The sequence below is a fragment of the Arachis hypogaea genome, chromosome 7 (genome assembly GCF_003086295.3).
Source record: "Arachis hypogaea cultivar Tifrunner chromosome 7, arahy.Tifrunner.gnm2.J5K5, whole genome shotgun sequence".
NCBI classification, from domain to species: domain Eukaryota; kingdom Viridiplantae; phylum Streptophyta; class Magnoliopsida; order Fabales; family Fabaceae; genus Arachis; species Arachis hypogaea.
Window position 1 is genome coordinate 80,425,055 of NC_092042.1, and position 20,313 is coordinate 80,445,367.

Below are 20,313 nucleotides of genomic sequence, written 5' to 3' on the forward strand. Positions count from 1 at the left end.
TGACTGTTTTACAAAATGTTATTGTTGATGGATCAACTTTTTCTCAGTGTGGTGATATAGATAGTACTTACAATACTCTGACCTCATTTGAGTTTTTATTGATCTTGCATTTGGTGAAAAATATTATGGGAATAACTGATGTTCTTTATCAAGCTTTACAAAAGCAGTTTCAGGACATAGTTAATGTTGTGCAACTACTTTATTCTACAAAAATACTTATCCAAAACATGAGAGATGACAGATGGGAGGAATTATTAAAAAATGTGAAATCATTTTGTGAGCAACATGATATTCTAATTCCTGATTTAACTGCTTCTTATGTAGTAAGATAAGGACGCTTGCTCTCCAAAAGATCATATTACAGTTGAGCATTATTTTAGAGTTGGGATATTTTTAGTCACAATTGAAAAGAAATTACAAGAGTTGAATAATAGATTCAATGATCAAGTAATGGATCTACTAAGTCTGAGATCTACTTTCATGCCTAAAAATGCTTACAAAAATTTTGACATTGCTAAAATTTTTACTCTTGTTGACGATTACTATCCTGAAAGCTTTAGAACAAGAGAAGGTTAATTTGCCTTTTCACCTTCAGCATTGTATTCTTGATGCTCGTCAGCATCTAAAAATGAATAATTTGTCAACTATTCATGAATTATGTAGATGTTTAGCAGAAACAAAAAAAATCAAAAGTATATTACTTGATTAATAGATTAAGTTGTCTGATATTAACTCTTCTAATTTCTAATAATGTTCAAAAAATCAGATCAGACCGTCCGATTGAACCGGTTCAACTGGGAATCGGCAAAAAAGGTCCGGTCCAATGTATAAAACCGTCCAATAAAAAATTATTTGAAAATCACTAAACCAACCGGTTAGACTGGACCGATAATTGACCGGTTCTTATAAATCCCATCATTTTGAGCTTTAACAGAAAAAAAAGAAACAAACGCGTAAACGCGTCACCCTACCCCCCTTCCCCCTTCGTGAAGAATTGAAAAGCTTAGCAAGTTCAAAAATTAGGGTTCTACCGCCGCCATCCGTTGTTGTTGGCGCCTCCAAGGCCCCCTCCTTCCCCCTGTCTTGAACCCAGCCACTCTCTTGTAGCTCGGCACGTCATCTGGTTGAGGGTTGGAGCTGCTCGCTGTCGTCTGTTCGTCGTTCTGCTCTCCGTTGAAAGTTAGTGGCACTGCTTACAGGCTTACAGGCTTACAAGATTTTTCACTTCTTCGGGTCTTGCTTTTATGCTCTATTTAGTGATAGACTAATTTCTGAATGTGGATTGAAATTAAATTATTGATTTTATGTTGTTAAAAATGAATTCGTTACTCTTCTGCTGCTCTTTTTAATTTCTAGGGAAGTGAGTATGCTGTTTTTGAATTTTAATTGATATATTTATTGATTTCTGATTTAAGGTGATTAATTGTTGCTTTTTTTATTTTTGTTGCTGATTGTTCTTGAGATCTTTGGTTTAATTTCTAAGAAAGTGAGTATGCTATTTTTTAATTTTTTTTTGTTTAATTTTTTTTTGGAATCCTTTAAGAGCTGCTGATAGTGTGTTGCCTTTGATTTTAGCTATAGAATTATGGATGATTAATTGATATTTGGCTGTGTTACTACTGTTTTTAACTTTGTGAATGATTTATTGATTTTAGTCACTCCCCCTTCTCCAACCCTAACCTTTCTCCAAGCCACTGTCGCCGCCCGTTCGTGGGGAGAAAGAAAAGGGGGGAGAAAGATTTTTCTTACTAGCAATCCTTTGAGACTTCATTCATTTGAGTTTCGGCAAATGCTACATTATTTCTTCGGACATTAAAGATTAATTGTTAATATTTTGATGTTTGTACTTTTTTAGGATATTTATTTATAATTTATTTATTATTTTATTATAAACAATTTTTCTGCTTGAACCATGGTTAGACCAGTTGAATTAGTGAATTAGTGATTAAAACGGTTTAATGATCGGTCCAGTTTTTAGAATCTTGGTTTCTACAGCTACTACACAGCACTCATTTTCACCAATGAAAATAATGAAAACAAGGTTAAGAAACAAGATGGAGAACAAATTTTTCACGGATAATTTGGTTATTTACATTGAGAAAAAAATTGCTGAAAAATCTAATTATAATTCAATTATTGAAAATTTCAAGTCACTTAAAATTTGAAGAGTACCATTATAAACTATTTTATATTTTTTATATATAAAATTATTTATTTATTATTTTATTAATAACCAACTTAAAAAATAATTATATTTATAAATTTTATTTTAATATAAATATTATTATATAATTTTTATATTAAATTTTTTGTCCCTAAAATTTTCGCTTAATTTTCGATAAGCCACCTTTATTTACCGTCTTTTAATTTATTAGTTATTTTGTACATGGTAAACCACATGCACTTTTTTTGTCATGTTATTCGGTGTTATTATGGAACAAAATTACTTTTACACATACATCTAATCTTATATTATCTATCATTAAAAATATTTGATTTAACTAAGTACTTATTATTTCACTAGTTACATAAATACAAATATTTATAATTTTTTTCAAATTTCGGTACATACTAAATAATCTGTTAAAAATTATAAATGTTTTCCTTTCCTTTGCTGCTGGTATGTATATATGCGTTTGATAAAAAGGATTTGATTATCCTGAAATTATTTGAATGAGTGATCAATATTATTAAAATAAAATAAAACTGTAAATACAATATATTATTTTTTGTTTTTGGTGAAGAGATGAAAATATAAAATCTACGATCACGAAATCCATTATGAATGGGCCCAAATGTAGTGGTCCAGTTAAAACCAAACCAGCCATGAGTATGTTGCATGTGAGCTTGTTTCATTATTTATGTGATCCTTTTGAGTAGAATACTTTTGTCAACAGAATATGGAAAGCGTGTTTAGATAACTTTTGGAGCTGTTTTTTTTTCTATTTAGGTTAAAATTTTATGAGCTTATTTTGCATGGATACTTCTCACTTCTGTCAACACTCAACAGGAAATGGCTTTCAAAAACCTATTATAGATGTTGCATCCATTTTTAAATGAAAAGCATTGCTCTAGTTTTAGTTTCATATTCTCAAATCTAAATTTCGTAGGAAATATAATTTAAAGGTTTTAATATTACCCAATCAGACAAAAGAATCTGTGCAAAAAAAAAAATCAGACAAAAAAAATAGTTATTCAGTCTAGTTTGGTCTAAAACTTATTAAAAAATTAACAATTTTTTTACAATAAAATTATTTTAAAATTTTTTAATAAAAATATTATATATAATATGTTATATTTAATATTTATAAAATTGTTTAAAATATTTAAAATATACAAAAATGTTTATAATAAAATATAATAAATTTAAAATATTTAATAATTTTGTTAATAATAAAAAATATTTATATGTTTAATTATGTTTTAACAAACCAATAAGATTAATTAGTAAGTTTAAGTCTGACCATTAATATATTAAAACTTTTACAAAAATTTTAATTCGTGTCTATTTTATAATAAGTAAGACTAAAGTCAAATATATATTTCGGATAAATAGCAAATTGGTTGTAGTGAAATAACACACAAGCTATTGATGTTATTGTTATATTATTCAGGTTATTTACACCTGCTATGAATGTTGTTACCATCAAATGATGTAGAATCCTACCCTCTGGTCTTCCGCAAGTATTTTTATGATATGCAAATCCTAATGTATTATTTAACCGCCACAAATAACAGATGGTCATGACTGCATGCTAGAAACAAAGAACTTTTGCAAGAAGCATAAAGCTTATAAGCAGCATTATGATTGGCATCAAGCAGCAACATTAAGACCTTAGCATTCTCTTGGTGGCACGCCTCAGGAATCGGAGTCTCATGTTTCTTATTCTCAACACAAACTAGGACACATGCTGATAATCTCAGACACCATTTCAGTGCAACCATACTTGGAAGCAATGTGCAACGGAGTGTTGTAGGAATCAGATGTTTTCTGATTCAGGATTCCTTCATTCTTCTTAAGGAGGCTTGAAAATGTTGCTATATCATTTTTTCTAATTGCATCAAACAGATTTGGATCCTTATTCATGGGCTTGAAATAAGGCAACTCCTGAAAGTGAGAAAGTGAATAGAGCAAAGTTCTGTGCCCCCTTTATATAATGTTTAGCAGTTAATCAGTTATACTGAGTGAAGTTGCAGAAAATGTTTGGAAACTTAACTGTACAGAAAATGAATACGTTGGTGATAGACTTTTAAAAGTCTCAAACATGTTCAAGGAAAATTCTTGTGGAGTTGTCTCTCAAAGTGTCAAATTTATTCAGCAAAAGAAACTTCTTGGTATGACTTTGAATGTGAAAGTAAAACTTCACATTCTTTCTATTCATTTATCAAGTGTATTATAAAATTGAGCATATTTTATTAACTCTCATATCATGTCAATGTTAATATTGAACTTTAGTCCTAACTGAAACCTCAAAACTAAATCCATTAGCATATAATTGTTGGAATCATTATAAGAGGCACTTTGATGATATAGCAGTGACCTGAGACTTAGCATAATCGCCAAACAAACAATAATATATTTCAAAATTTGTCATTCAATTTCGCCGAATTGCCCGAATATAAGTTGACTTGGAATATAATTCACTTAAACCAAGATTTTGTGTTTTATTCTTAATTCGAAAGTAGGACTGGAAGTGAGTCGAGCTGGACTAAGCTCAAGTTCGGCTCACCGAAAGCTCACAAGCTAACTCAAATAATAAGAATATAATCTATAATTTTATATCAATTAATTATAATTTATATATTTTAAAAAATATTTAAAAATATCAATTTTATATACTGTTTATCTATCAATAAATTATAAATTTTTTATTTATTCCTACATCAAAATTATATATAAAAAATAAATATAAAATTTTAAATAATTAAGATTATATATATATATATATAATTATATATTTCTATTTCATATATATATATATATATATTTCTATATAATCGAACCAACTCACAAGCTAATGAGCTGAGTTTATCCAAACTCAAGCTCAGCTCAAATTCAAGCTCAACATTGGCTCACCGGCTCACGAGTTTAGCTTATCGAGCTTTTAATGAGTCGAGCTCGATTTGACTTATGATCTAACTTACTCACTTCTAGCTCTATTCATAAGCATTTTAGCCTTTGCTACTTTTCCTTCTTAGCACCTAAACCATATGTAATCTAGAAAAATAATTGGTTTCCACGAATCTTCAGTGCAATTTACTCACACTTTGTTGTGTAGTTTCTGATGGGACCTAACAACAGCATGATAGCATGATTCTTTGAACTTACCAGCTCCAAAAGTTCATGAATTGTAATTTAAACACTACTATGTAACAATGCTCTAAACACAAGAAATGAGTTTTGTATAGCAAGTCTTCCTTCACTGATGGTAGTTATTTATACTTTTTCGGCACATTAATAGTATGCTAGTTAGAAGTTAGAACCCTGACAAGTAGAGAATATAACTCTACGAAAAAACGGTCGCAAAAATGTTGTTTTGTTGAAATATATCACAAATCCAAAAATGAAATGTTCTAAAAACAAAGAAAAAGATTAACATAAAAACAAAGATGTTGCGAATTTAAATCCAAAAGAACTCCGCTATCCGGTGGCGCCAGGTCATCATCCAGTGGTGGCGGCAGCACATCGTCCCATGCGGCCGTAGTCACCATCTGCTCCACCGAGTGTGTACGCACTGCTCGCGGCGGCTGTGAACGCCTGCGAAAACTCCACTGGTAACCCAAATGGAGTGTAGCGATTGCTGCGCTGATTAAGAAACCCACCAGAATCGTCGTCAAAACCGAACTAAAATCAGAAAGCATGTTTCTCCCTGTAATACAAAAATATTCTCAATACATAGGACCCAGCAAAATCGAAAAAAAAAATCAAATTCTCAGGGAACAAGTTCAGAATTCAACTCAAATGTGACACAAATTCAAGTCAATAATAATACAAATTCAACTCTAAATCCTACTGTATTTCTATCTCACAGAGTTACTAAATCTTTTTCCTATATGCAATGAATTCAAACTTTTCAATGGCCACTGCAGCTTTCAATCCACCACAGATATGATAATTTCAATAACAGTCATCAATTATTACACAAATCTTATACCAATTTCACAAATTTTATTCCAGTCTCATCAATTTCATCAAATATGAAACCAGTTTCATCAATTCTTTCTTATTCTTTGACACCAAAATTTGAAAAGGGACAAGACCAGAACATGCATGGAATGTAAATACTGAAAAAAAGAAAGAGAGAAGGAAAGAATCAAAACCTGAAGCTTCTGCCTTGGCTGGCGACGGCGTTCTCCTCCACTCGGCCAGGCGCGGCGACGAAGACGAAAATGAAGATGGCGATGCTTCTTACTCCTCCTACGATTCTGGCTTAGGATTCGACTCTCTCATAAGAATGGCCTATTAAGCCTAGTTTGTATAAATAATTTAATTAAATTTTTTTAAAAAAATAATTTAAATAATAAATAATTATATTAAAAATAATTTATAAATAAATTATTTTATATTTAAATTTTTTATTTTAAAAGTATTTATTTTATAGAAATATAATAAAAAGTAGTAGTATTACGAGAGAAGTTATTTTTTAATTTTTTTATAAATTTTTAAATAATTTTTTAAAAAGTTACAATTTTATTTTAAAAATTGCACTAGACATTAATACTATTATAAGTCAAAAATTAAAAAAAATTACTTTTAAAACTTTTTAAACGGACACTAAATAATTTAAGAAAAAATATTAATATACAATGTATATAATAGGATTAAAAAAATTAAAAATTAAATCATTAAATATTTAATTTTAAATTTTAAATATTAAAAAATTAAAATTAACATTTAAATTTATTTACAATCTACGATTATTTCTAACCTCATCATAATCTTTAATACATGTTTAAAACTTACTGTCATCTTTTTATGCTCCTCATATCATACCGATACACTGCCCGCCAGAGATATCGACACCGCCATAGCCTCTCACCGACACTGCCTCCACTTCGGTCGGTTAGCCTGACGCGTCTCTTTCTGTTTTGCGCCACTCTCCCAGCAACCATCATCGCGGACGGCAAGTCCTACCTTTCCGCGCGTTTGTTGTGCCAGATTTGTCTCTCTCCCACTTTGGAAGCTAATGTCAAACTCGTTTTTAACCACCGCCATCTCTCTCTTTTCATACGCTCGTACTCCTCTCTCACTCTTGGAAGCAAGACAAACTTGTAGAACACGTTCTGCTTTTTTTAGTATTTAAATTAGAAGCAAAAATCCTAGTTACTTGATGCAAAGCATGTGATGAGATCTCTTCCTATTGTGGCAGGTAAGAGACGGGTTTGATTGCTTTGGGTAATTTACCTGTGGTATGTATTTTTAATTATCATTGCATGAAAGATATTTTTGACTTTGAAATACTTAAATGGCCACTATCATAATTTAACATATTATAGGATAGTTATTTTAGTAGTATGCATATATTTATTTTAAACATTTTAAGAATCTATTTTAGTTATAAATTATGTAAGCTTTGTTTATAGAACAATATATACAATCTTAAATTTTCATCTCAGCTACTTTTGTTCTTTTTAGATTTTTGATCCTTTGTTTTTTCATTTCTAAAATAAGCAAGTTTATGCTTTATGAGTTTAGGCACATTTGCTCTTATTCACGTAGAATTTGTCACTGAGTGGTTGTTCTTTGTATATAGTCATACATTTAAATTTTAGACATACATACAAGTTTGACTAAATATCATTTAATAATTTTTAATTATTAATTTTATATAAAGACAACTTACAAATATATTTTTATTTATTATTATATATTACAAATATTTATTAAAAAAATAAATTATGAATAATAAAATTTGTTTGTTTATCTTTTTAATTGATTTAAAAATAAATAACTTTAAAATTAAAATAAATTGAATAAAAATAAAACTAAATATTGCTATATATATATATATATATATATATATATATATATATATATATATATATTGAAACTTGGCAACGCTGGAGCATAGGACATGGTGGATTTGTAGAACGTAGGAGTGTGGTAAACTCGCCTTCAACTGGATCAAGTAGTTCGATTTGGTTCGATCTAAATTTTATTAGATTTGACCGGTTTGTACTGATTTATTCTAAATTTGACCGATTCAGTTCGGTTTATTATCTTAAACGGTCGTAATTGCAGACTAAATTAATAATAGATCTAATTTATTGATTTTTCGGTCGAATCGACTGGTCCAATTCAATTTTAATAACTATATTATATTATATATACGGTCAAAAAAATTTAGTTGACCATATTTTAAAATTAAAATTTTAATTTTAATTTTTTTGTTTTATTTTTTTAAATTGAATTTTAAAATTTTGATAAAAATAAGATAATTTTAAAAGTGAATTTCTATACGTCCTTGAAATTTGTTTGCATTGAGTCGAGTTATAGATAGGCATTCCTTTAATTTATCTAATAATGTTACTTATCTTTCTAATTTATCTAATAATACTAGTTATCTTTTAAAATTTAGTCTTTATTTAATCTTTTAATTTAATAATATTATTTAATTAAATCACTTTTTTAAATTTTTAGGAATTAACTACTTAAAAAGACTCACAATACCAAATTTAAAAATAATCCTAACTTCACTTTTCTCCTTCTCATTCACAATAAACTATACAAATTCTTATTCTTTTTTCTCTAACCATGTTGTCTAGCCACCGAGAATCATCACATCTGCCTTGCTGCCAACCTGCACAGCGTCTATCCGTCGCACAATAGGATAGCGTTTGTTTTGAGGTACTGAGATAGAGATTGAGAGACTGAGATTCAGTATCGTGTTTGTTAGTTCTACTAAAATTTTTGTCTTTGTCTCTAAAATTTCAGTATTTCAGTACCTCCAAAAAGTAGAGACATAGAGGACTGAAATTTTTAGAGATAGAGACTGAAACTTTAATAACATTTTATACCTAAAATACTTTCATTTCAATTAATTAATTCTAATTTTATCCTTTGTGCAAATTAAATTAGAGTTTCATTCTTGTTTCAATTTTTGTCTCCCATTTTGTACCAAATAGAATACTAAAATTTGTTTTCAATCACTGTCTCTTAGTCTCTGTCTCTTAATCTCAGTCTTTCTGTCTCTGTTTTTTCACCAAACGCTACCTAAGAGAAAGAAAGTGACAGAATGGTGTTACAATAAAAGATAAACATTAACGGTTTAATTCAAATAGTGACATTTTAAAAGGCGGTTCAGGTCAAGTGGAGGGCATCTGGAATAGTGCCATTTTTAAACCAAATAGATGAAACAAGCAGAAGGAGATACACTTAGGTGTGATTCGTAGTAGTGCTTCTTTTACTCTAATTTTAACATTTTCTTTTGACATCTCTATGAGAAATAATATGTGGTACGGTGATGCAAATGATCAAGTCAAATATTATAAGTTTATAACAAAATCCATTGTTATAAATAACACACTAGTTTTGATATACATCTAAAATTTATTTTAACACATCTAAAATAATAAAATAACATATAAAATAATTTTGGTATACATTGGAAACTCATGCAAAGATTTTTGTATTCATTATTGCTAACTAAATAATTTCTCAGTACATTCGAAATTCATGCAAAGATAATTGTATTTATTATTTTTGTTAAATAATTATATACCCACTTTGTCTCTATCTCTATAATTATTAAAATTCAATACAAAAAATTAAATTTTAAAATTTATATAACTACCATCATATATATATATATAACATAAATTAAAATAAAATTTAAAAATAATATAATATTATTAATTATTTTACTAATTATTTTGACTAATTTGATTAAATTTTCTTTTAATGACTCTCAACTATCAACTTCACGTGAATTCGATTACACCAGAATTTTCACCATATGCAATCCAGACTTTAAGAATTCAGTATTACGGAACGTATATATAAATTCCTGCTTTTTGTTTTTTTGAGTCAACAAGAAGGCAGAAGCAACCTCTTCTACTAGTTTTCTAGATATGTGACTCATCTTACTTATATTTTACCAAGCAACCTTTCTAATTTTTCTTCTTTTGGATTATTTCTATCCACAGTGTTATAGGGCCTAACCTAACAAGTAACAACAACTTTGATTTCTTGGCCGGCAAGGTGGTTATAAACAATAAAATAATTCATATGCAAAAAAGAACTTGACAACTTTATTAAGTGATGGATAATTTGGTGTTAGATTACAAGAATGATCATTCTGAAATAATAATGTATAGATGGAAGATTGATGATTAAATTGGAGCTGCAGGTTGAAGTGTGAGATGGCCTTGCTGAACAAACGATGCAATGCAGTCATCAAACATTTCTTCAATTGACTTAAACTTGACTCCCAGACTCTTCAGTCTTGATGTGTTCAGATCGTAATGCGGTCTATCTAGTTTCTCGAACCTGAAAATCCAACTAATTCTATTTAATAATTCACTTTAAACCCAAATTAAACATAATTAGCAACAAACCTTTTAGGAATAGGCAGAGTAGGATAACGAGCTGAAAGCAAAGCAACCAAATCATCATTATCCATCACAACAGAGCTGCAAAGGTATCTGCCATGGGAGGCTTCATTCTCATACACAAGGATATGGCAGAGTGCCACGTCATCGATGTGAACGTATCCCATCCTTCCATGCCATTGAAATCTGTCGGTTTCACCTTTGAGCAACCCTAGCACATCAGATGCCGTAGAACACAGATCTGGCGGCAAGCTTGGTCCAACGATGAACGAGGGTAGAATCGTCACTAAATCGATCCCATTCTCTCTGCAATACTCCCATGCCGCTCTCTCCGCCATTGTCTTCGACATCACGTACCATGCCTGCAGTTTCTCGCAGAGATCCAAGGAGCTCCATGAAGACTCGTCTAGAGGTACTTTTGGATCAAGATCGTCTCGAACCCTAAGAGTTGAAGAAGATGAAGTTAATACCACTCGACGCAACGCCGGATTCTTCTTACACGAACGCAGCACGTTTAGAGTACCTTGGAGAGCCGGCTCCAACATCTCCGCCTGTTACATGCACCAGATTCCATCAAAACTTGAAAGAAAAAGTTTAGGAGCCAGTAACTTTATTAAATTCTGGTCAACATATAATTAGCAAAACAAAAATGAATAATTTTATATTATTGTATGAAATCTCACACCATTAAAAATATTATCGATAGTTATTTGATAACTATAAATCACAAAAGTTGCTGGCCTCTAACACTCCTCAACTTAAAAAGTTAAGTTCTCATGTTGCGCCTCTTTATAAAAGACACAACAAAATTTGAATGAATAATGTACCTTGGCATTTGACGAAGGCTTGAGGACAGGAGAGGCTATGTGGAAGACACCTTTGCATCCATTGATGGCATTGTCGAAGCTTCCTTCTTCCATTAGATCAGCTTCGACGAGGTGCAGTCTCTCTCTTGCACCTTCTAGAGTCCATAAGTGTTCAAATTTCTTTTGCTTACGTAAATCTCTCACAGTTCCAGTGACATTATAACCACACAAAAGAAGTCGCTTGATAAGCCAAGAAGCTAGAAAGCCTGAAGCTCCAGTCACACACACTCTCTCTTTCTCTTTTTCCATCTTCATATCTCTCTCATTCTTATAACATGCATATATATATATATATATATATATATATATATATATATATATATATATAGCAACTCTTTCCACAAGGATAGAATGATAGAGCTAATTAATTGGCAATTTATTATATTCAACTCCTTGCACCAACAATGCATGACCTTCCTACCTTTGCTCTAACCATGCTGCTAGCCTCCATTACAAATTTCAAACCCTATTCCGTTCAACTACTATATTCATTAACTAATTCAATTCTCATGGTGGTAATTCGTATATAGTATAGTATATATTGTAATTGTATAACAAAAAAATGATACGTATATTTTAGAACTTTCTTATTATTATTATTATTATTATTATTATTATTATTATTAATATTATTATGATATTATCATCAATTGCGTTAAATGTGTACACTAAAATAAAATACTAAAATTAATCACCAGAATATAATATACGTTAAAAGATAAATTTACATTAAAAATATATTAATCAGTACTTATATTTATACATCAATTATATGATAAATAATTTAATGATTGATTTTAATATATAATAATATTTTTATATTATTGTATATACAACAAAAAATATATGAAAGCGAAACTACAACATCATGTACTTGATTGAGCAACCCACCAAAGTCCAAACTAGACCCAGAGACAGCGGAACAACTAGGTGTTCCAAGAAAAAGAAGGTCATGGCCCAAATCTGAATATAAAAGCCCGTTTGATTTTTTTTTTAAATTAGGTATGATATTTAAATTTAAGACTTTTAAATAAAGATGGAGAATCTATACTATAAACGAAAAAGAAAAAATGTTTAAATTTAAAATTAAAAGACTATAACATTTGAGTTATAATTTATTAACGATTAAAATTATTAATTAAAAAAATTTATATGTGTAAGAATATATATTAACTAAATCAATTACATTAAATATATATTAAAATATAAAATATATATAAAAATAAAATAAATTAAATATATATTTATATATAAAATACATAATAATTAATTTACTAACTGATTTTTAATTTGCGTATCGAATTTTTTAAACTCAATCTTTAACAAATATAGCTAGATTCTTTAATCTTGACCATAACGAAATGGTATTATATGTATATAGGATAGGTACGTAAAATCCAAGAGAACAGGACCCAACTAAGTACGGATATCTCTATTGGCCAGAAATAAAACCAAATTTCTATTTCTAAATTTTCCACTTCAGACTTCTGCTTTGAAAACGGTTCTGTTAAAAAACTAATTAGGAGTGTAGTTAATTATTAGAGCCAACTAATTAAAAAAATATTTATTATAAAAAAAATTATTATCTTAATTTTTAAAATTTTAAAATTAAAAATAAAAAAAATTGAATTGACTTATGTTATAATTAATTTTCTAAATTTTTTCTTCTAAAAATTAACTTGCTTAATTACCACCTTGTTTAGTATTTATGTTAAGGTTGGCTCCTTAAATTTTTTCTTTCAATATATATTATTGTAATGTTTACTTTAAGACACACGTCAAATTAATAACAGTAAATAATTCACCTTCTAATTTTGTTAATGTGAAATAGACACTTATTATATTTTGCAATGTTAAAAAATTATATATATATATATATACAGGAAATCTAAACTGGAACATTGTTGATTACATTGCAATTATTGGTTGTACGGGAGAACCCACCATGGAAGGGGAATCAATCCACCAATGCCTCTTTAAATAATGGCCTATCAGTATAAGATCACTCCAAATATTGTGTTTGTTTGATTGACATTAAAAAGTGAATGCAGATATTGAAACTACAAAAAAATTCACAGTTGTCATCCACAGCTAATGGCTTTAATTTCTAATAAAACACATGCAAATATTTTTGTTTTCTAGCTATATGGCAAATGCTTTTCCAAGATGATGATTGATATATGTGACATATAATAATGTATATATATGTATGTTCTGAGTATCAACAAAATATTTATTATTACAACGTTCACTAGCCTTGTATTAAATTTTTCTTCACACATACAAACTCTGTTAATTTAATTATTTCTCCCTTTCAATTTTTCCTCGTTTTGGTGTGCATATATTAAGAGCAATTCCAACACTGAGTTTCCTTTATATTTTTTCTGACAAATTGAGTTCCCAACCGTTCGACAGAAATAAAGTTGGGTTCCACACAATTTTCAATAGAAATAAATCCTTCAGGATTTGAGATAGCTAATAATAACTTGTCATTATTATTTAAATAAATAATTATATAAAATTTTAATTAATTATATTAAATAATTAAATAATAATTAATTTAATAATAATTATAATAATTAATTATATTAAATAATTAAATTTTTATTTAATTAATAATTTATATTAATTATTTATGTCATAATTAATATTAAATATTAATTATATTATTATATTAAATTATAATTAATTAAATTTATTTATATTAAAAAATAAATTTAATTTTTTCACTTTTTTTTCAATTATTTAATATTAATATTTTTTAATATTAATATCTTTTAACAGTGAATTTTTTTTAAGTTTATAAATTTAAATAATATTATTAAAAAAAATTAATTACATTAATTTTAAGTATTTTATTTAATTAATTAAGTGAAACCGCAATAGAGACTAAAGTTAGTTCTTTCTAATGAAAAAGAGAAATACTTTGGATTCCTATTTACTATTTATGACGTAAAAATTACTTTTTATGACAGGTGGGTCATAAATAAAAATTAGGATAAATTTTTATTAGAGATGGTCTAATTAACTCGTCAATCATATACTTAATTAGTTAAGTTCTTCTATTAAAACAGAGTTTGGAGAACTTGAAAACGGAATAAAGAGCAATAAAATTAAATTTTTTAGGCAAAACAAAGTAGTAGTACAATGACTTGACAATGATTATAAGAACCCACCATTGACAAAACCACCATAACTTTCAAGATCACAATCCCTGTAGAATATTTCCTTTATTAGCACTATGCAATTTTCATGCAATTGAAAATGAAGTGACTTCTATCTCCAATTCATTCATATTCAGACACAAAAATATAATCATAATCAGAAGGGTATGCATGTTAATTAATTATTACTATTCTCCAAATCTTAGCCCAAATTTTTGTTTTCGTGAGGCATCCAACTTCCCTCAGCTTTGCCAACTGTATTCAAATTTTCTTAGTGTATGTATGCATGTTAATTATCTATGGACAAAATATAACAGGAACAAAGATGCGGGTCATATATATAAACAATGTAACAAAATTATGACTTATATATAACAAGTGTATGCAAATATGCATAATCATTAGTAAAATCCATAATTTGGTTCACGTTTTTCATGGAAGAAGGACATGAATCCAAGTTGGCAAGTCACGTTGCGTTGAAAATATTTGGCACTTGTTTCAGTGTAGCAAGCGTTAAGGGACACATACATCTTGTCCCACCAAATTAACTTAATTATATTTATATTATATTGTTTTTTAGCTTAGCTTGGCCATTATTTTACTTTCGGCTTTGATTTATAAGAAGATAATGTTTTATCCATACAGCTTTCAATTTAAATCTCACGGCTTGTACTTAATTATTCGAAAAGGTGAAAACTCAAGTGCAATCGACTTCACGTGAAGTTGATAGCTGAGAGTCATTAGATGAAAATTTAGTCAAATCAGTCAAATCATCTAACAGTTCTTAGCTATCAACTTCACGTGAAGTGGACTGCACTTGAATTTCCACCATTCGAGAAACTTGCGCAAATTGTCAAACTCATTATTATCATTACTGCTCATCATTTTAATGTGTTTATATTTTTAATATATTTTAAAAATAGCTTTATGTTAAAATTCTTAATTTTCTTTATTAGTTTTTAACATTAAAAAAATTAACAAGCAAGGATTTATCATAGTGAAAAATAAGTGCCTAGTGGCAGGAAAATGAAGACATATAGTTAAGCCAAAAAGAATCTAATCACATGTTAATGTTCCCATTTTCACTCAAATCAGTGTCTCCAAGTAGCATTTTTCTTATTTTTATGTCCATCTAGAAGCATATATTTTACATTGTTTAAAACATGACGGTAGTGGATTGAAACCTGAGGACGAATATACCCAAAAAAAAAAAACTGAGATGGAGAGATTAGAGTATGTATGTAATCGAGGCAATAAAATAATATATTAATTAACAAAATTTGAAAAAAAGAGGAACACGCCCAGTGGGACTCGAACCCACAATCGCTTGATTAGAAGTCAAGCGCCTTATCCATTAGGCCATGGGCGCTGTTGTTGAACAACTAACAATATAATTTTAATAATATTAACTACGATAACACCAATAATGAAAACTATTAAAAAATAAGCAAATTTTATTATTTTTTGTCATTATTTTTAATTATTAACTTAATTTTTTTAATTCAAAAATTTAACAATATATTTTTATACATTAATGACTAACTACTACTAGTTAAATTAAAATAATAAATTCTGATAGTTTTTAATATTTCTCACTAAGAATATCAAATTGAACTTTCAAGCACTATCATTAACTATTAATTATGTGATAGATTTTTTTTTGGTGACTGAATTATGTGATAGATATGTCATGTCACTCTATTTGATTCAACAACCATCATAATTTTATATTATTTTTTTAAATTATCATTTTTAATTTGTTGAATACAAATAATTAATCAATATCTAATAATAATGAAACCGTAGAAGCTAAGAAAATCCAAGTAATTTAAATAATTATGCTAAATAAATTAAAATAAATGAGAAAGGAACAAGAAGCAGGTTCTGGTCCTTAGCTTCTATATTGCTAAACAGCTAAGCTAGCTTTAAGCAGTGACTAAATTATCTTAACAACCAAATTCAGATTTATTTAGTTGTACTTTGCCAAAAATGTGGAATCGTCAACTGCATTAACAAAATTGGTTCAAAGTATGAATCATATTGATAAAGGCTACTATCCCCAGTGATTAGACATAAAGTTTTATTTTCAATATATTTATTTAAAAAATTACGGAAACTTGGTGTTTTTGAAACCCTTTATATATATATATTTCATCAATTAAATTAAACAAATAAATAACTAACATATAACGGCTAAAAAATTTAGATATGAAAGTAGAATGAGTGTTATACCTTAACGTGGTAATTTTTGATATTTTTTAAAAATTATGGAAGGTACATAAACCGTACCTTCCGATTTGTATTTAAAAAATTTTAAAAATTTGGTTCTGATTTGTGTTGAAAAAATTAAAAAAATATGAAATACATAAATCGAATTCCAAATTTTTTTAATTTTTCAACACAAATCAGACGGTCAAAGTACAGAAATCAAACGGTCCGATTTGTGTACCTAATAATTAGACGGTCCGATTTTTGTACCTCTTAAAAATTGAACGGTCCGATTTATATTTCGTACATTAAATAATCCTACATTTTAAAAAAATATAACAGTAAATTACAATTTTTAAAAAATACTATTATTAATCCAATATTAAAAATAAAAAAGTGACATATAAATATATAACTAATTGAAACAAATTAAATAATATACTATTTTACATAATAATATATATTAGTACAAATACTTAATTATTAGCAATTGAGGACATTGGTCATTGGTGGCAATGATTGAGTAGAATATAATATAATATAAAAATTTTAGAACTGTTACACATGTCATGGTAGATTGCGATTACGAAGACAAAGCAATCAAAACCACCAACCCCTGCTGCCTCCTTTGTCCATTGTCCTTTTCAACCTAAACTTGCAATTAATATTTGCTGAATCCTATGTATAATGCCATGTGTTCATTTAATTATTACATGTACAAAATTCACATAGCCAACATATTACATTGATGTAAATTAATGGATTATTTATTTTTTTTTCCAATGTTGATCTTGTTGAAGTAAAATGCAAATGTATATGCATCAAGGAAGGAAAAATACGGGAATTTTGTGTTCTTAAAATGTTGATGTTCGTAGTTATCTAAAGCATTAGGATCTATTATTCTTTGAGCTGGTGAGTTATTTAAAGTGTTGGAATCCACTATTTTTTAAGTTGGTAACTTTTGCAGTCTCTAATTTAATTACAGTGGGATGATCTGTAGAGATAATATGATGATCGAATCAGAATGAATCTTAGAAATAGAATCAAAAATGCTATTTGTACATTAAAATTAGTCACTAAAATCAGTCACTAATATATTTCTGTATAAATATATATGTAGTTTAATTTATTTTCAATCTGTGTTTGTATTTTAGCATGTATTTTATATTAGTAGTTGACTTTGGTGGCTAATTTTAGTATACACGTAGCAGGGAGTAGATTCTCTCCATTAAAATAATTAGATGGTGTCCAATGTTTAATTTAACCATTTATTATTCTCTTTTTCTTATTTATTTCTGGTCCAACTTATAAAATTAAAAGTGAGAAATCACACTGTATTCTCTCAAGTATTAAAAAAATTGGAGAAGATCAATTTCTCACGTAACATATAACTCAAATAGAATTAATAAGATAGGAATGAGTTAGGTACTTGTAAGAACTCAGAACTCTCTTATTTATATATTTGGTTGCTTATGTTATATGTTAAATAGTTATTAGAAAATCAAAAATTTTAAATTTCAAAAATTCAAAAGGATTGTATTGCACGTACAAAGATTTTTGGATCTAGCCTTAATCAATATGGAGTTAGAAACATCATATCATTTTAAGATTGAGCGGTCGTTAGACTTGGAAGTCAGGTATGCAACAATTGATATTTCAATTTATTGAAAAATGATATCATACATCAATTAAGTTATTTGAAACAAAGATATATACTTCATAAAATTTCTACAACTAAAATAATAGTCTTAATTTGTACCCAAAATTAAAAAAAATAGTCTTAATCTTACCCTTTCTATCCCAAAAGAAAAAGTGTCCAATTTCGTGTGTCTCGTCTTTTTCTCTTTTTTTTCTTTTTTTTTTTTTAGTTTTTAATGATGTAGTGAGTGAAAGTGTGTGGTCCGGCATGAAACCATACCACATAAATAATGGAATAATCTAAAATCTAATTAAATTGTTTATTATGATGAATGGAATCATTAGAAAGACGAAGATATATAGTGTAGCTTAAGTATCAAAATGTAGTGAAGTTTGAATTATTAAATCAAACTTGACATTACAATTTTATTTCCATGCATTAATATATACTTTATATTTAAGTTAATACTAACTAATTGTGTCTATTGTATTACCCTTTATTAACTTTTTAGCATTTTCTTGGAATTAATACAAATTAAAAATGAGATGATGACATCATATATAAAAGGCTAATAGGAATAGGTAGGAAGAACGTAAAATATAGCAGTGTAGTGACCCACACAATGCATGGCATTGTTAATAATAATATTATTGGGGACACATTCACAGTGCTGTAAGCTTCAACTTGCATGGAAGATTCAAAAGTGACAAAAACAAAGCCTAGTTCTAAGGCTTTTTTATTTGTGTTTTGTGTGGACATCCATCACCATATGCATGCATGCAATGCAGTAATAATATCTCTTATGTAATATAATTTGGAGAATTATATAAAATGAACGGTAGACAAAATATTTTTAGATGAAGTATATATTATGATCAAATAATAATAATGTGACATATATATATATATATATATATATATATATATATATATATATATATATATATATGTATGTATGTATGTCGTAATTTTATTATTAGTTAATTTTTTTTATTGAGCCCACAATGGTTAAACCAACTTAAATAACTGATTTTTTTAAATTAAAATAAAGTAAAATAGTTAACAATAAAATACACTTGTAATCAATATTAAGTATTTTATCTTTTTAAAAATCCAATTGGTATTGATTCAATTGATTTAATCTTCTTTTTTGTTGTACAAAAAACTAAGTTTGAAGGAAAAAAAAATTCATACTGCATAAAAAAAATGTTTGAGAGACAATACTTTTTATTAATATTAACTAACACGTTAGTTAAATATCTTATTTTTATATTACTAGAATATTAAATTTAAAATTTAATATTTAATATTTAAAATCATTCAAATTAACTAAAACTGATAAATTTTATTAATCATATAGCATTACTATTATTATATGATTGTGGATGAAAAGTAGATTTTGAAAAGATTAGATAATGTTCTCAACTTGCATTGCAAGATAAACTTCGAATTACTATTGCTACCGAAATCATGTCCTCAATAATAATATTATATTATTATTGTATAGTTTAAGAGAAACATTAGATAAATAAATTATTTTTATATTCAATTTTATTTTTATGTTTTTTTTTGTAACTAAAATTTATAGTTATCAATCATTAAAAGATTAATTTAATTAAATACGTATTATTAAAATAACTTGATAATGTAGTATCATTGATAATTTAATTTCTTCCACATTTATTTGATGGATGATGATGAAGATAGATGGCAGGACATTTTGTAAATGTGATAAAATAATAAAAATACTTTTTTGTTTGGTTTTTCGTGTCTCAGATGGGTCGGAGATGTTCTCAAGATGAGATAGTGGAGGTCGGTCTGAATCTGGTGTTTGGTGAGTGAGATATGAGGGCAGACGACTTTTTAAATTGTTGTGGTGTGAAGG

At 27.8% G+C, this 20,313-nt stretch overlaps 1 protein-coding gene, 1 long non-coding RNA gene and 1 other non-coding gene across 3 annotated transcripts; all 3 read right to left on the minus strand.

Annotated features, from left to right (window-relative positions):
* Positions 1-5,519: 5,519 nt before the first annotated feature.
* Positions 5,520-7,386, minus strand: LOC112704160 (uncharacterized). The gene is made up of 3 exons (XR_003154807.3): positions 6,965-7,386; positions 6,322-6,469; positions 5,520-5,870 (listed from the first exon to the last, which is right to left on the minus strand). It is a non-coding gene; the product is annotated as an uncharacterized lncRNA (long non-coding RNA).
* A 2,895-nt stretch (positions 7,387-10,281) lies between these two features.
* Positions 10,282-11,666, minus strand: LOC112704161 (tetraketide alpha-pyrone reductase 1). Its single transcript, XM_025755688.3, has 3 exons — positions 11,379-11,666; positions 10,558-11,102; positions 10,282-10,489 (listed from the first exon to the last, which is right to left on the minus strand). Exons 1-3 carry the CDS (start codon positions 11,664-11,666, stop codon positions 10,333-10,335), a joined length of 990 nt encoding a protein of 329 aa, XP_025611473.2. The 3' UTR covers positions 10,282-10,332.
* A 4,211-nt stretch (positions 11,667-15,877) lies between these two features.
* On the minus strand, positions 15,878-15,950 carry TRNAR-UCU (transfer RNA arginine (anticodon UCU)). Its single transcript has one exon. It is a non-coding gene; the product is annotated as a tRNA-Arg (tRNA).
* Between the last annotated feature and the right edge of the window lie 4,363 nt (positions 15,951-20,313).

Bases quoted from the DNA above. Each gene is read 5' to 3' on its own strand.
- LOC112704161 (XM_025755688.3), bottom strand. From the start codon at position 11,666: ATGGAAAAAGAGAAAGAGAGAGTGTGTGTGACTGGAGCTTCAGGCTTT. The intron at 11,103-11,378 runs GTACATTATTCA...TGCATGTAACAG, and splicing joins AGCCTTCGTCAAATGCCAAG to GCGGAGATGTTGGAGCCGGC. The intron at 10,490-10,557 runs GTTTGTTGCTAA...TTGGATTTTCAG, and splicing joins ACTCTGCCTATTCCTAAAAG to GTTCGAGAAACTAGATAGAC.